This window comes from Atractosteus spatula, chromosome 24 (genome assembly GCF_055471065.1).
Source record: "Atractosteus spatula isolate fAtrSpa1 chromosome 24, fAtrSpa1.hap1, whole genome shotgun sequence".
Classification (NCBI taxonomy): domain Eukaryota; kingdom Metazoa; phylum Chordata; class Actinopteri; order Semionotiformes; family Lepisosteidae; genus Atractosteus; species Atractosteus spatula.
Window position 1 is genome coordinate 8767773 of NC_142729.1, and position 17957 is coordinate 8785729.

Below are 17957 nucleotides of genomic sequence, written 5' to 3' on the forward strand. Positions count from 1 at the left end.
AAAAAGATCTTGAAGGTGGAGAAATGGGTACTTTCTTTTTCGAATTGCATGGGATCCTAATTCATGTTTTCAAAGGGTACATGGTTTCAAGGGCTCAAGGAGTGCTCTCTCCTGGTCCCATTAACACCTCTTTCAGCAGCAACCTAGCTTTCTGAGGTCCAGGTACTGGCCAGGCCAGCTTCAGTGGGCTGCTTGATAAAATGATATACAGTATCGGCTACTTTATATCTTGGAGTAAAGCAGAACCTCATGAATGATTTAATTCATATTAGCATTAGGTGGTTTTTATTATTTTTTCTGTTCATATTCTTATACAGAGGCATTTTTCCCTTGTCAAATTTCTAATAAATATATGAGAATATCAGAAAAACAAGAAACAAAATTGAGTTAATTTAGCTGTTAATTTAGATATGCATCAGCGGAATTTCTAAAATATAGTGCATAGTTATTAATACTTTACAACTTTATTTCTTATATTCCATTTGCGTCAAGTTTAGTAAGTGTCCATTTGCAAATCTGAGTATCTGCAGCAGTGCTGTCAGGGCCAGGACATCAATGTCATCATTCAGGCTGATTTCCTCACTGTAGTTCTTCACGGGAAGAATGCAGTTTACAGGAATGCCCGATATCTGATGAAACCTCTCTATCTGAAATATAAAGAAAGACAGATGATTGATTAAATATAACATACAAGTCCAAGGAATTTAATTGTACTTTAAACATTGCAGACATACTGTAAACATCAAAGAATCTAATGTCTATTAATGTCAAATGTCCCAGTGAATGCCTGTGTGTCTGCAGATCTTGGTATGCAGGGAGACTAGTGACACAGCCTGTGCTCTCCAGACTCTGTTCTCCTTTCTTTTGTGAGAAGATGCTTCAGTTCCTCAACAACACATTTCTAAATTACTGGGCCAAGCAAAGAGGCTGCAACCTGCTTGTCTCAGACCCAAGACCCACCTCAGTAATGCATCTCCTGCATAATCTAAGCCTACTATACCTCACTGAGAGTCTCAGAGGCCGTTAGACTCTAACAAGATCCCTTAACTTCAGAGCTCTTACTGTCTCCTTCCAGCCGGAGCCTAGATGGCAACTGATTATGAAGCAAATCAGCAAAAGTAATTTAAGCTGATTACAATATTTTAATAAGGTACAAACCTTGAAGGAGTATTTCTTGAATATTAAGGTCAGGTTTGCATTCTCTTTATTAAAGTGTAACTTGAGACAGTAATACATTAATATTAAATAGCAAAGTTTAAACTCACCTGTGATTTGATGTATTTACTCCTGTACACCTTCCTGACATCTTTTCCTACCAATGGACAGGCGTTATCCACCTTAGTTAACAGCACAACCTGGGGAATATCTGCAGAAACAAAAAATATTTTTTTTTAATCAAACCTTCCTTATGCAGAAGTTATGATTTCAGAGGCAGGGAAATGGCAAAAGTGGAGCTATTATTGACTATTATTTCTGAGCTTCTTCCAGGCAATTTGATTTTATACACTGTATTTTTGTACTTCACTCATTCAGCTTTAGAATATTCCTCGGATCAGTCTATCAGGTGTAGTGGATCATATTCTTGGGGTAATGTAAGGCTATACTTGTCATGAAATACAATTCATTCAGAATTATTGGAACAAACCTCTCTTTTATTTGGGATCTTTAAAACTTTTATACATTTTAATTTTGTTTTTCAGATGTAGTGAAAGTTTTGTCTGTACCATTTAGATTGCATTGTGTTTTGTTTTACTTTCATCATTTCACACTGATGGAGAAAATAATCCGTCATTTATATTATTATATATTTTAGAGTTTTTCTCACAATTTTATTTGACAATGTTTTAGATGTTGTTGTGAATCTGTATTTTACCAAGCAGTTTAATAGTGCTGAATGGAAGTTCCCAATTTATTACAGCATTGATCAGGTGTAGAATTATTTGGTGCATATGTGTAAATGGTAGGTGCTATTTTTTAATATTGTAAGACCTAATATCCTGTAGCGGCAATGCCTGTTTATAAGACAGAATTAAGTGTTGCTTCCCAAATGAGGCCCCATCTCTCTGTTCATCTCTGTGGTGCAGCCACAGAGAAGCTATTCATGCAGGCTGATTTAAAGATGTTTTCTTTTGATAAGGGACAGCTCCCAAATGGGGATGCACTTAGCTAAGCCTGGCTATCATGATCAATGGTCATCCATTGGCACCTATCTGTCTAGGGAGTGCCAGATGGACATCTGGACTGCATTCCTAGGTGTCAGGAGTAAGTGACTCATATCTCACCTTGATCAACCAATCAGGGACTGGTAGGGCCGAGTAACCCACGTGGGACTCTGATGCCCATGGAACTTTCAGCCAATGAATGAGCTGAAGTTCCTCCAGGTAAAAACAGGCAACACAGAGAGCCTGTAGGAGACTATTCTAGGGACTATTCCAGTAGGAGAATTCTAAATGAGAATTCCAGGGCAGGACGGCCCAGGAGCAGATGGCTCCCAAGGGCAGGACATTCTCGCAGCGCACCTCCTGATCATCCTGAGACTCAGCCCGGACAACCACGGAACGGCCAGTGTGTCCGAGTGCCAGAACTTTTCTTTGTTCTAAGAGTCGAGAGCAGAGGTGGCCAGCGCGTAACCAAAGGATCCACCCAAGGTTAGCATCAGCAGCAAGCCTCGTGAACAGGTCGGAACTGTGGACAGCTGAATCACTATTCAGAACTAGCTCTTCATCAGGAACAAACCGGTCTTCTTCCTGACTTGCTGACCCACAGTATCTTTTCTCCTGTGCACAAACTTTGCTAGTTAAAGCCAACACTAACTAGCCGGTCAGTGAGCATCAGCAGCGCACCGTCACAAGCCCCACAGCACAGCCTGGCACGGAGCCAGAGAGCCCGCAGGAGATCTGAATCCCCAGAGATTGGATGAGTATTCAACTTCAATGCATTACAGCTCGAGAATTCAATTGTTATCCCAACCAGTTGATATCAATTTAATTCCTAAGAGTTATGTACTTGTTTTGAGTATCTAATGTAGAAGTTGTAACCAAGTTCAATTACGAAACGGTCTAAATGAATGATATACTGAACGTATGTTTTCTTGATATATGTAACTCTTCGTAACTGATTGAATATATACCTTTTGTATTCTGATAACCCTCTCGATAAGATCTGTTAGGTTTACATGCATATTCTATGTATTCATAAATGTATCCTCGTGTATTAGTACCTGTGTGTGTGCGTTGTTTGAGTTATATCGCATGGTTGGATTCTAAAGCCATTAAAAGAATCATTTTGTGATTTACTGCTACAATTCATAATTGTCCCAGTAAATGCCCAAACCTTACAGAACTGGTGCCTCGTGAGAGCACACTACAATCCTCATCTCTGTTTTATTTCTTCTCTTGGCCACAAAACTGTCCATGTGTCATTACAACTCTCCAGGGTTTAAATTCAGTTTAGGTTGATGACAACAGCAAAGTAATTTTAAAACTATCCTTTTAGACAGGACCCTTTAGCTTTAACAGCTGTGATGGCTATGAGCAAGGTACCTACCTCCAAGAGTGAGTGAGCACTGAGGGCTCCTGTAGTGGTGAATTCTGAATTATTGCTGTGCAGTGATTGCAGTCAGTGTGACCCAAAACTTTATTAATGTCTTTCGTAATTACTATACAGCCAAAGAGCAGTCGTCTTTTGCTAATTTGTGCAGATTGCATATATGAGCCTGATTTAATAATATTTAAAAATGCTCTCAAATTCTTTGTTTATATTGTATCTTCTATGATACTAGAGGCTTTCATTAAATCCACTGTTGTTTCTGCAAATGAATGTCTTGAACAACATTTATTATTATTCAAGCTCTAAAAAGGTACTTGTACTTGTACTTTGGCATAAATCTTTTAAAGAATCTTAATTTATTTTTTAAATTGAATAGCTAGTTGCTGTTTTATGCCCAGTCAGATTAAATTGAATTGTCTGTTGTTACTCATTTCAGTTTGCATTTACTCTCTAACTCTGACACCTGCCTGTCAGATCTATACATTGTGTGTCCTATAATGAGCTCTACAAGAGAATCTATACCAATCTGAGGGTGATCTTATCCCTCCTTAAAGTCACTATTGAGCAATAAAACAAGGCATTCCTGTAAGCGGTTCCATGGGAGAGATAACTGTTTGACAAATTGTATCAAAAAGTATATTAATCACAGGCAGCCAAATACAAGTTTTTTTTTACTTGTAAATGTTAACTATCTGAGAGATAAAATCATGTTAGCTTAAGTCTCATCAATTAGAAATACGTAGAATGCATTTGAATGTTACACATAATTGTGTAGAAAGCTGTGTGTTCATTGAGTCCTTGAGTGTTTTTACAATGAGCTCTAGGCTGTCAGCCAGTTTGGGAAAACATAGGTGTAGTGAATTGAGGGTTTGATGAGCTACAGCTGTGATGGTCTCTATATCGAGTATACAGATGCAGCCATTCAAAACAAGTGCGGTATGCTGTGGTATAACACAGTGGGCGTGTCACAGTATACCGCATCCTACCATATGCAAATTAGATTATGTTAATAGTATCCGGAATCACCTTGTAAAACCGGCAGGTGGAGAAAATAAAGCTTAACCTCTCCTGTACAGCATTAGAGCTGTCACCAGAAAACATTAGGTTTTGAATCCTGATCACTGCTGAGGGACTATCTTTATTCAATTAAGAATTTAAGTTGTATACTCTTTAGACTTTTAAATTTAAACTGTATTACAGTATGTTAATCATCATATATTAAAAAAAATGGTATATTTTATGAAAGCAAGATTGCTTAGTTGGACAAAAGTACACAACCTACCACCTTTATCATAAATATTTTAATGATGCAGAAATATTTTATGCATCAAAGTCTTTACCGAAGATATTACTAATAATGTTAATAATGAATGACCTTGGACAAGCTATAAACTCAAAGTATTACCCTGGTCCACATTCTTTGTAACTGTCTTTGTAAACAAAAAGACTTTATTTTATTAATTGACAAAAAGTAACACCACAGCTTTTCATTGATCCGATCACGCATTCGTTTCCAATCATACAAAGTAAGTCTTGAGAATCTCCTATTCACCATGTCCTTCACATGCTCATAAAAGATATTAATTTAGGAACATAAACATATTGCTGTATGTAAACTGTACTGTATATGGCTGGTCTTGGTAATTTAAAGAAAAAATACAGACCAGTATTCCATTTCTCCCTAAACATTTTAAGCATAAAAGTTTTATAAAACGGTCCCCAAATATGCGATTTCTGTATAGAATGAATTTTATTTTTTTAAATTTATTTAACATGAAAATTAAGCTGTTTACATTCCTCCACCTGAAAATATAGTCCCTCGTTGCTACGTAACGCAGAAACACAGCCACAAGTAATTAGCAAAGAGAGGACATTAGCTAGCCAATATGATAAAGGAATAAATGATTTGTTTTTTGTTTATTTCTTTAGCACATTTATTTGAACATTTCCATCGATTGTACAAGCACTGAAAAAGTGTCCAATCCCTAGTTCGTCAGGAATTTTCTTTTACTATAACAGACATAAAAACTCCCTTGCTTTAAACTGGGTGTTTCATAATTTCTAAGAATGAAAATGACTTAAACTATGCGACACTTATCATTCAACGAGAGCTCAAAATATCACAAGGATCCTCAAGAGCGCAACAAAGACAGCAGAAAAAGATATCAGATACATGAGAATCCAAGCTTTTTTATTTACGCTAAGAAGTAGTCTTTGAAATTTCTTTATCACTCAGTGAAGTCAAAATTCCGGGGTGTGCGTATATTAGAGAATATAGCACGGCTTCGAATGTGTATCAGCCAATCAGATTTCAGGACCGGAATTATTCGTTTTATAATAGGGAATATAGTATGGAATCATGTATCAAAAGAAATAAATAATTATATTAATTTAAGGATCTAAACATCTAGAAAATATGTATCTATATAGCAGGTAGTATTACTGTATTCCACTTTCTTTGTAAACATGGAAAAACAGATTCACAAGGCGAAGCTGTGTCACTCTTCTGTGTAAAAAACCGTGGCTGCTGTTTTTAATAAGTTGCTGAGTAAAGAATAGGAATGTTCCTGCTCTCAGTCTTTACCGAAGATATCACTAATTGTATTAATAATGAATGACGTTGGACAAGCTGTAAACTCAAAGTATTACCCTGGTCCACATTCTTTGTAATCGTCTTGGCAAATGAAAAAACTTTATTTTTTCATTGACAAAAAGTAACTAGTATTTAGTTGATCCGATCACGTATTCATTTCCAATCACACAAAGTAAGTCTTGAGAATCTCCGATTCACCATACCTTTTGCATGCTCATAAAATATATTAATTTAGGAACATGAAAATATTATGTAAACTGTACTGTATATTGCTGGTCTTGGTAGTTTAAAGAAAAAATACACATCCGTATTCCATTTCTCCCTAAACATTTTAAGGATCAAAGTCTTACATGTGGTTATTTCGGAAACGTTTTTACGTGCTCCTTCTGACCATAATAAGATTATATACTTTGTGAACCTTTTCTGTGAATTTGCTCGTTATTGGATTAAACAAACGCATACCTTTAGAATTTGATTAACAGGGAATATAATATGGAATCGCGTACCTAAACAAATTAATAGTGATATAATTATATTCATGTACTGTCTGGCAGAATAAACTGAAGAGTTAGTTAATGCGACACGGAATTGTTAAGAATTATCACCTCTTTTTATATCTGAGAACAAATGAGAACATTCCACTCAATGGGCGATGCATTTTTATCTCAATCACCTGCTAATTCGTTTTACACCATGGGAAGACAGGAGAATGTGGTTGTACTGTATCTGTACGGAATGTATGTTGCATTTACAAAATTCAAGTGTTTCAAGTGTATAATTAAAAAGTAAAAAAAAAACTTAAAGCTTACACAAAGATTCTAAGATGATCACGAGGAAGTGTATTGCAACTCTAATGGTCTAACCCCATTTTGATTAAAATCACAAATGCATGTTTCACAATCTGAAAATGAAAACCGGGGAAGGTCAAGTCAGCTAGAAGTTCAAAAACGATTTTGGCACGCCTGTAGCATTTTCACAAAACCTCTTAGAGTTGTGAGAACACTTGCTTTGTGTATAAAGTACATTGTGAATGTTTTCACAGCCTTCACTTTGTCATTTTTATGCCATTTGTTTTTACCACGCATGTCCATATCTTAGCAAGGGAAACAGAAAGCCTTCAAACCAAATGCATTTTAAAGACAACTTTCCACCCCCTCTACTCTTATCAGAGCAGAATAGGCTATACTTCGGTGGATATTTTGGGTTTTGCTTGTTCACATATCTCCCCTTTTTATAAAACGACATGGTTGAAAACTGTTCCAGAGCCACTGTTGTTTCATCAGTGAAAAATACATAATGAAATGCCTCTCCCTGTTCAATCCATTGGAAAAAAGAAAAGGAGCATAAAGGGTCTGATGGTCATAAATGATATTAATTTAGGAACAGCATCAGATATATTTTTTTTAACTGCACTGCATCGGAGAGAATACCATAGCTTTTTTTTTCACTCCCTAGCATGTTTTTCTTTACTCCCTGGTGGAAACGGGCTTCCATAAGAATCAGTATGTTTCCTGCATAGAAGTTTAACTCGTTCACAGTGCCCTTACATTACAAACTCCAAGCGTTTCAATTTGGCTGTGTTTATTTAACAGGCTGTGAAAACAGTAACAATGTACTTTGTACACACAGCAAGCATTTTCATAACTCTAGGAGGTTTTGTGAAAAAGTTACACACATGCCAAAATCATTCTTGAACTTCAAGCTAACTTTACTCCAGTTAACACCTGATCATCTACTTTAAAAATTTCAGTGCTTTGTGTATATTCTAATTGCAGTGGGGGCAGGGTGTGTGGGGACAGGTTACTGTTTTCACAGCCTTCACTGCTGTTCACAAGCCAATAGCATTTAAACCACAGCACCCACAATGCTGCAAGTGTTTTACACACTAAGCAGAGTAAGCACTAAGCACTAAGCACAGAAGAGTGACACAGCTTCATTTTGAAGCCATTTTTTTACCACGCTTCTTTTGTTCATATCTTCGCAAGGGAAACAGAAAGCCTTCAAACCAAATGCATTTTAAAGACCACGACTTGTGAAAATGTTCACAGCCTCCACGTAAAACTCAAAAAATCAGTGAGCTAATTCTCTTTTCATTGATGTGTAATTACACACTAACTGGAACTCGGGGGGACCGCTGTGTACACACGTTCACAACGCGAGAAATACTGTTCAATACGGCTTTGTGCGAAAAACCCATATATCAGCATAGGAAGCATAACAGCATAACCCAGACTGTAAGCACAGGAATAAAGCTTTGTTTGATTTCTGAAACCCTTTCTTTATGTCCTGTTTTCATTCAGGTAAGGGTCAACTATATACACAATACTGCTGACAGCAGGAATATTCCTATTCTTTACTCAGCAGCTTATTAAAAACAGCTCCCATGGTGTTCAAACCAATGTTTTAATACAGAAGACTGATGCACGCTTCGTGTTGTGAATCTGTTTTTCTAAGAAAACATGTGTCCGTGGGGGAAGGTGGAGTGTCTTTCATGGAAAGCTCGCCCCATTCTAAGTTGAAAATACCTGTAAAACTGGTTTGTTTACAAACAATGTAGACACAGACTCAGAGAGTGGAGTGAAATTCAGCACAGAGAAAGAGAGATGCGAAAACCACGCAGCCCCAGGCAAATACACAATATTAATGTAGGGCTTTCGATTTGCACCCTACACCCTGCGGTACCGCTGTGTACATACAGTATGAACATGTTGTGATATTTAGAAATATAAAAATGTCAATATAATGCCAATAATATTTGCTATTTTAGTTTTTCAAAGAAATGTTTATTTGTTAAAAGAAAACTCATGGTGACAGCTGGGTGGAACACCCAACCTCAGGGTTATAAATCAGTCACTTGAGCTGTCACACCACCAAGGCCAGTCAAGTGACAGCTACACACATAGCAATGGAAAGTCTAATACTTCTGTTTGTGCTACAGTACATGGATATAGTTATACCGTTATTAATTTATTTAGATGCACGAATCCATATTATATTTCCTAAATCAAATTCTCAAAGTATGCTTTTGTTTACTCTGATAACGAGCATATTTGCAGAAAAGGTTAAAACGATCACTTTTCACAAAGTACATAAACGTACAATAATATGGTCAGAAGGAGCATGTAAAAATGTTTCTGAAATAATAACATGTAAGACTTTAATGCTTAAAATGTTTACGGAGAAATGGAATACTGGTGTGTATTTTTTCTTTAAACTACCAAGACCAGCCATATACAGTACAGTTTACATACAGTAATATGTTTATGTTCCTAAATTAATTTCTTTTATGAGCATGTGAAAGGCATGGTGAATCGGAGATTCTCAAGATTTACTTTGTATCATTGGAAACGAATACATGATCAGACCAACGAAATGCTGTGGTGTTACTTTTTGTCAATGAAAAAAGAAAGTATTTTCGTTTTCAAAGACGGTTACAAAGAATGTGGACCAGGGTAATACTTTGAGTTTACAGCTTTTCCAAGGTCATTCATTATTAATACTATTAGTAATATCTTCGGTAAATACTGTGATGCATAAGATATTTCTGCATAATTAAAATATTTATGATAAAGGTGGTAGGCTATGTACTTTTGTCCAACTGAGCAATCTTGCTTTCATAAAATATGCCAACTTTTTAATGTTTAATTTTTAATTAAATTAAATTCTTAATTGAATAAAGATTGTCCCTCAGCAGTGATTGGGATTTGAAACCTGGTGTTTTCTGGTGACAGCTCAAATGCTGTACATGAGAGTTAAGCTTTATTAGCTCCACCTGGTGATGATTCCAGATGCTATTATTTTACTGCGGTATTATGGGGTATGACGCGATATGACGGGCTATGACGCATTGTGATGCGACACGCTCACCGCGTTTTACCATGGCGTACCCCGCTCATTTTAAATGGCTGCATCTGTATCAAGACCAGCCATATAAAGTAGAGTTTACGTACAGTAATATGTTTATGTTCATAAATTAATATCGTTTATGACCTTCAGATGCATAATGCTCCTCTTCTTTTTATGCTACTAAAATTTCCCTTTAGTTGTAAAATTCAATATACAGATGCAGCCATTCAAAATGTGCGGTACAAACCCCCGGTAAGGTAATCTACCCACAAGCCACCCTACGGTGCCCCGCGGTAAGTGATTGGCTGGCCAAAATGACCGACAGGGGCACTCGTGGTGCATTGGTTGGTAGTGAAAAGATTTAATCATTTAATGTCTTTACTGTGCACATTTTAATCCGCTTAGTTTTCAATATTTATATGGAATTTTACCACTAAAGGGAAATTTTAGTAGCTGAGCATAAAAAGAAGAGGAGCATAACGCATCTGAAGGTCATAAATGATATTAATTTAGGAACATAAACATTACTGTATGTACGTAAACTGTACTGTGTATGGCTGGTCTTGGTAGTTTAAAGAAAAAATACACACCAGTCTTCTAATTCTCCCTAAACATTTTAAGCATGAAAGTTTTATAAAACGGTACCCAGATATGCGATTGCTGTATAGAATGAATTTTAATTAAAAAAAAATATTTAACACGAAAATTAAGCTGTTTACATCTTCTGCCTGAGAACAGTCACCCGTTGCTACCCAACGCAGAAACATGGCCACTAACTAGCAAAGAGAGGACATTAGCTAGCCAATATGATAAAGAAATAAATGATTATTTTGTTTTTTCTTTTGCACATTTATTTGAACATTTCCATCGATTGTACAAGCACTTGGAAACTGTCCAATCCCTAGTTCATCAGGCATTTTCTTTTACGCTGCGGGCATTCTCCCGGTCTGGCGCCGGTCTGTGTCTTCTAGGATATAATGCCAGTGAACTCTTGTTTTTATGTCCATTATAACATTCTCCTTTGCTTTTAACCGAGCGTCTAACCCCTCTGATTGGAGAAAAAAGACGTGCTGGTTTGCTATACATACTGTACCAGGAAGATGATTTCTTCCTATTCGAAACGTGTATTTTAAAAGTTTAAGAAGTAAAAACCTTACAGCGTACACAGATTTCTAAACTGATCAGGATCGTTATCTTTGTCTTATCCATAATAATGTTCACCGCTCTGTCCAGCAAATTAATAATAAACTTTATTTTATATAGTGTTTTAAACGAATAAGTAATTAGATTGCTCATAAACCTAATCACTTTTTCTACATAAACACAGTGTAATTGCTCTCTGAAAATGCTTTTTCTTTTTATTAAGGCTCAGATTTCAACTATAGATCGTATTATAAACTTTCTTGGAAAAATGTCTTTTATGTAAACCATGTTTGCTATTAATTCATTTAGGGCTAGAATATGTTCATTGTCTTCCAATCGAGTCGAGTTGACATTAGAAGCTTGCCACGCCCGGACTGTTACACCAACGCATTAGCATGTTAAAGCGATTTCATTGAGGAGCCTAGCTTTCTTAACTAGTAAGTACTGTACTTCCTTGGTTTTGGAGGGGGGAGGTGTCTTTCGCTGGAAATCTCGCCCCCTTCTACTTTGAAAATACCTGTGAAACCGGTTTAATTCGTCACAGCCAGCACTCCCGCAGAGAGGGGGGTTTTACTTGTTAATGTCTTAGCTGGAACACATCATTATATCTCATTTTGTATTTCTATGAAAAAATCGTTTGCCCAGCCTAACACTATTGTTGTTATTGTTTTTATCCTGTAAAGCGCTTTGAGGAGCACAGCTTTCTCACCACTTAGATTATTTTTTGATACCATCCTTACACAAAGCAGAAACTTCTTGTATTTTCCGATGACATACAAGTGGAAAGATTACAGATTTTAATCGTCTTTTTTCTGAACCAGGGAAAATCTGATCATGTTTCTCTATAACAATAATAAAAAACTTTATTTTACATATCACCTTTAAAAGTGGCATCTCAAAGCAATACAGTAGATGTAAACCACAGATTACAAAGTAAATACCCAGACAAACACAAACGCGTTTTTAATAAAATGCTTTTATTCATTCAGCAGAGAGAAAGCGTAAAACCTGGGCTTAACAGCTGTTCCTTTTTCTGATCACTCGCTCTCTGGATAAACGTCTCACCTGTCCTGTTCTTTGTTTTCCTAATTTGCTGATTATGCCTTCTGTGATCCACTCCTGCCCTCACAACTAAAGAAGACTATTTTAAATTTCTTTGCGCGGTCCATTGTGCAATTAACCCTTGTATGTGCTGTCCTTAAGGTGATAGAGAAAAAGAGCTGACTGACAAGATTTAAGATGTGGCTGTCAATGTTGGATTAAAAAAAAAACATTGCCCAACGTTTGTTGCATTGCTTGAAAAATAACAGTCGAGAGACTGGATAAGTAATTCAAGTGTTTTTTTTAGCTTCCTTAAAAACAACTAATAATTTAACTATATGTGCAAACGTTTTATGATATGTCGCTGTTGTGAATGTCTGTGGAGTGTATCTTATTTGCCTGTCTGTCCTGGCTCTCTCGCTTGCCCTCCCCCCCTCTCTCCCTCAATTCAATTCAAGGTACTTTATTAGCATGACAGATGGGTACAATCAGTGTTGGGTACTTACTTTGCTTTGAGATGCCAATTTTAAAGGTGATATATAAAATCAAGGCTTTAACTTGCTTTAACTCTGCAAGTCTGAGTTCTCGTGTCTGTCCTATCCTAACTCGAAAGTATTACAATATGTATCTTTATAGCAGGTGGTGTACAGCTTTTTAGTATAGATTACACTTTTCTAAAATGTATTTAAAAAATAAAAACGATTACAATCTAATCTTTCCACGTTTGATCCCAAGATCCCAAGAAAAATAAATCTAAACGGGGAGAAAGCTATGCTTATTAAAAGCTATTGTTTATTAAGATACTTAGAAGACAAAGATATCAATTTATGTTGCATTTGTCTGATTGTGAATCAAAAAACACATATATTTAAACCCGCATTTGCGATTTAAATCAAAAGGCGATTTAAATCAATATAAATGTTTATATTGTAATGCCTAGGTGACTATTCATTGTTATTAAAATTACTTTAATTCGATCATGTTGTGATATTTAGAAATATAAATTTGTTTGGTGCGAGTGAGGTTTTATTTAATCTCTGACTCAGGGAAACGTTTCATTTTTTCAAAGAAATGTTTGTTAAAAACAATTCATGGCTCCAGCAGGATTTGATCACAGACCATGTGACATGGGAGTCAGGAACCTAACCCACTGTGCCACCAGCAAGGTCACATGCAGAGTGCTGAAAAAGCACTACAGAAACATTATCAACAGACAATGTACAGCGTGTACTATTCTTGTATTGCGGTACATGAATATAATTATATTGTTATTAATTTCTTTAGATACGCGATTCCATATGTAGCGGCGAGGCTTAATAATAAGGCAGAATTAAGTGTTTCTGAGCTTCCCAAATGAGGCCCCATTTCTCTGTTCATCTCTGTGGAGCAGCCACAGAGAGACCATTAGTGCAGGGTGATTTAAGGTTTCCTAGGACAGCTCCCAAAGGGGGATGCATTTAGCTAAGTCTGGCTATCATGATCAATGGTCATCCATTGGCGCCTATCTGTCTAGGGAGTGCCAGTTGGACATCTGGACTGCATTACTAAGTGTCAGGACTAAGTGACTCATATCTCACCGTGGTCAACCAATCAGGGACTGGTAGGGCCGAGTAACCCACGTGGGACTCTGATGCCCATGGAACTTTCAGCCAATGAATGAGCTGAAGTTCCTCCAGGTAAAAACAGGCAACACAGAGAGCCTGAGAGATTCGGGAGATTCAGATTCGGGAGATTCAGTAAGATTCTGGAGAGGATTCTGTGGACAATTCTAAAGGGAATTCAAAGGAGAATTCCAGGGCAGGACGGCCCAGGAGCAGAAGGCTCCCAAGGGCAGGACATTCTCGCAGCGCGCCTCCTGACCATCCCGAGACTCAGCCCGGACAACCACGGAACGGCCAGTGTGTCCGAGTGCCAGAACTTTCCTTTGTTCTAAGAGTCTAGAGTGGAGGTTGCCAGAGAATAACCAGAGGATCCACCCGAGGTTAGCACCAGCAGCAAGCCTCGTGGACAGGTCAGAACTGTGGACAGCTGAATCACTATTCAGAACTAGCTCTTCATCAGGAACGAACCGGTCCTCTTCCTGACTTGCTGGGACCCACAGTCATCTTTTCTCCTGTGCACAAACTTTGCTAGTTAAAGCCAATACTAACTAGCAGGCCAGTGAGCATCTGCAGCGCACCGTCGCAAGCCGCACAGCACAGCCTGGCACGGAGCCAGAGAGAGCGGATTGGACAGCAACAGCCTGCAACTGTTTCTTTGTGCCCGCAGGAGATCTGAATCCCCAGAAATTGGATGAGTATTCAACTTCAATGCATTACAGCTCGGGAATTCAATTGTTATCCAAACCAGTTGATATCAATTTAATTCCTAAGAGTTATGTACTTGTTTCAAGTATCTAATGTAGAAGTTATAACCAAGTTCATTTATGAAACGGTCTTAATGAATGATATACTGAACGTATGTCCTCTTGATGTGTAACTCTTCGTAACTGATTGAATATATATCTTTTGTATTCTGATAACCCTCTCGATAAGATCTGTTAGGTTTATATGCATATTCTATGTATTAATAAATGTATCCTCGTGTATTAGTACCTGTGTGTGTGCGTTGTTTGAGTTATGTCGCATGGTTGGATTCTAAAGCCATCAAAAGAATCAACTTTGTGATTTACTGCTACAATTGAAAATTGTCTCAGTAAATGCCCAAACCCTACAGAACTGGTGCCTTCAGAGAGCCACTATGATTATTTATTTGGCGTCCCTGAACGGCTATGAAACACTACACATATAATATTCCCTTTTAATCAAATTCTAAAAGTATGCTTGTTGACTCCGGTATCACGTTACTTAAAGGCTTCGATGCTTAAAATGTTTAGGGAGAAATGGAATACTGGTGTGTATGTTTTCTTTAAAGTACCGAGACCAGCCATATACTGTATGTTTAAGTTCCAAAATTAATATTGTTTATGGCCTTCACACGCGTTACAGTATGCTCCTATTCTTTTTATGCTCAGGTACTAAGATTTCCCTTCAGTGGTAAAATTCCATATAAATATTCAATACTTAAACGGGCACAGTTAAGACATTAAATATACATACAGTATACATACTGTATACAGTACAGTTTGCATACAGTAATATGTTTATGTTCCTAAATCAATCTCTTTTATGAGCATGTGAAAGGCATGGTGAATTGATTCTCAAAAATTACTGTACTTTGCATTATTGGAAACAAATGCGTGATTGCGAAATGCTGTGGTGTTACTTTTACAAAGATGGTCAATGAAAAAAAGAATGTGGACCAGGGCAATACTTTGAGTTTACAGCTCGTCCAAGGTCATTCATTATTAATACTATTAGTAATATCTTCGTTAAAGACTTTGATGGCGACATCTCAAACATGAGAGGTTGAGCTTTATTAGCTCCACCTTGCGGAAATTCCGGATACTATTATTTTGCTTGCGGTATTATAGGAGAATTTACGGTAACTCGCGGTAGACTGCATAAAGCGCACCACAAAATAATGCGGTATCGCCCGTGCATTTTGAATGGCTGCATCTGTAAATATTCAATACTAAGCTGATTAAAATGTGCACAGTAAAGACATTAAATGATTAAATCTTTCCACAACTGACCAACGCACCATGAGTGCCCCTGTCGGTCATTTTGGCCAGCCAATCACGTACCGCGTTATGACGCGTTATGACGTAGTGAGTTGCCTGCGGTACGGGTTTGTACCACGCAATTTGAATGGCTGCATCTGTATGGCCTGTCTGACTTCACTGGAGAGACTTATGTTCTGTCTCTCAGAACAAGGAGAATATAAAGGAATACCACTTCTCCCTAAGTGCGTTTATGTTGGTGGAAAAGTCTGCCAAATGTGTTTTCTGTGTGTTCTCATCAATTAGCAATATAAAGAATATACTAGCATATACAATACTAACATAATGCAGGCTGGCGGAGCGGCTGGTAACTGCGAAGAAAGTGTGTGTATGTTTGTGAGGCAGCTGGTATTGTTGATTTTGATGCTACTGAGAAGCAGAGCAGAGAGGTGGTTTTGTTTGCAGGTTCTGCACCCAGTATGCTATGAGCATTATTGTGTCTCTGAAGAGATACAGCTGAAAGTCAACACTGTCCACTGGGGCTCTGAGGGAGTGCCTGGTGATAGAAGACCCATAGGCAGCAGAGACTGCTGGCTGTACGTGCCATCAATGATTCCAATCTGAACAGCAGAGCAGCTATAGGCTGCAGAAACCTTATAGTGGGTTTGTGTGCTGAGGAGAAAACAGAGGGTGGATTAATGGCTGAGGGATGCTGGTCAGACATTCAGATGATCAGGAGGTGTGGTGAGCAGGCTGTGTTTTTAAATGGCGCACAGAAGACACAGAAGACACAGAAGACAGTAAGGCACTGGCGGGGTTCAGCTTCAGCTTCAGCTTCAGTCACCACCGATATGTGGGTACAGTAAGTTAGTCCCACTGCCTGGAGTGAAGACAGGGGAGGTGTGAATGCTGCACATGAACCAGAGTGAAATCCAGAGAGCAAGGAGTGTGGCCTGAAGAACCCTGGCTGTGTTTCAGAAGAATGATGTTGGGTGTGTCTGCACTGCAGGGAGAGAGAAGGACCCCAGCAAGGGGGAGTACACTGAGAGGACTGTTAGGGTGCAGAGTCAATGAAAGAAAAAAGAAACAGGGAATAGTAGTGAGTAGAGAAAACATATACAGATGCGTCCACAAAGAGCTCAACCAGTGGTATCATTTTAAACATGATACATATTATTTTTAAATATTACATTTCATAGCATCTTACATGATAATTTTCTTACCAATGTTAGAGACCACTGATCTGATTTCTGTAATGAGCCGCAGAACATGATCATCCATAATGCTCAGCTGATCTGCTGCCACAAAGTAGACAAGACAGTGGGCCACATCATTCACAGTGGGATTCTTGTTGAAATATGGAGAGTCATCACTGATAGATTTGAATGGATTGAACTGGTAGAGAGAAAGAGAATGGAAATGCAGTGAGTAATGTTCAAGTGTTTAATAGCACTCTTTTAATTACTCTTAATACCTTATTTTTCTTTTAATTCTCTTGAGACCTGAGCTCCACTTTCTTCATAAACATTTTAAGCATCAAAGTCTTTCACCCAGTCACTTACTGTGGTTATTTGGGAAAACTTTTGATGTGCTCATTCTGACTATATAAAGTTTAAATGGTACATGTATGTTTTAAAATGTTTTAACCTTTTCTATGAATATTTGCTTTCGTTATCGCAGTGAAAACCATATACTTTTTAGAATCTGCTCAATAGGGAATATAATATGGAATCAAGTATCTAAAGAAATTAATAACAATATCCAAGTATCTAAATGGAGTTTATAATATAGGGATGGATGACAACAACCACGCTCAATTGTACCCAGCTGTCAGTAATTAGCAATCACTCCCATCATCCTTCCTCCACCAAATGCTATAAATACCAATGCAACCACAGGTTACACTGTGTGGGGGTTCTGGCCTCCTTGTCCTATGGCCAGGAGGCCGGCCCTCAGCCATGCAGGTTAAGCCAAATATCCGCTCATCACGCTTTGATCATGGGGTGTCATGATCGCAACCCCTCCTCTTAAGGGGGCTCCAGCCCTTCCTTGTTAGTTTCATCTCCCGCACCTGTTCCCTGTTCCAGCCCCTTTCTAGTTCCCCCTTAAGAGCCAGACGCTGATGTTAATCCAGGCTCTGCATTGGTTCGCACATCATGCGAGCTCAGGACCTGGATGCGCTTG

General features: G+C 37.9%; 1 protein-coding gene across 1 annotated transcript in view; it reads right to left on the reverse strand.

Annotated features, from left to right (window-relative positions):
- Positions 1–268: 268 nt before the first annotated feature.
- LOC148815860 (interferon-induced protein 44-like) overlaps positions 269–17957 on the reverse strand; it is a 40151-nt gene continuing 22462 nt past the window's right edge. Inside the window, exons 5-7 of the mRNA XM_088904861.1 lie at positions 16997–17168; positions 1266–1366; positions 269–647 (exon numbers count right to left, since the gene is read on the reverse strand). Of these exons, the coding sequence (XP_088760987.1) occupies positions 465–647; positions 1266–1366; positions 16997–17168 (456 nt within the window). The 3' untranslated portion in view covers positions 269–464. The remainder of the gene's footprint in view (positions 648–1265; positions 1367–16996; positions 17169–17957) is intronic.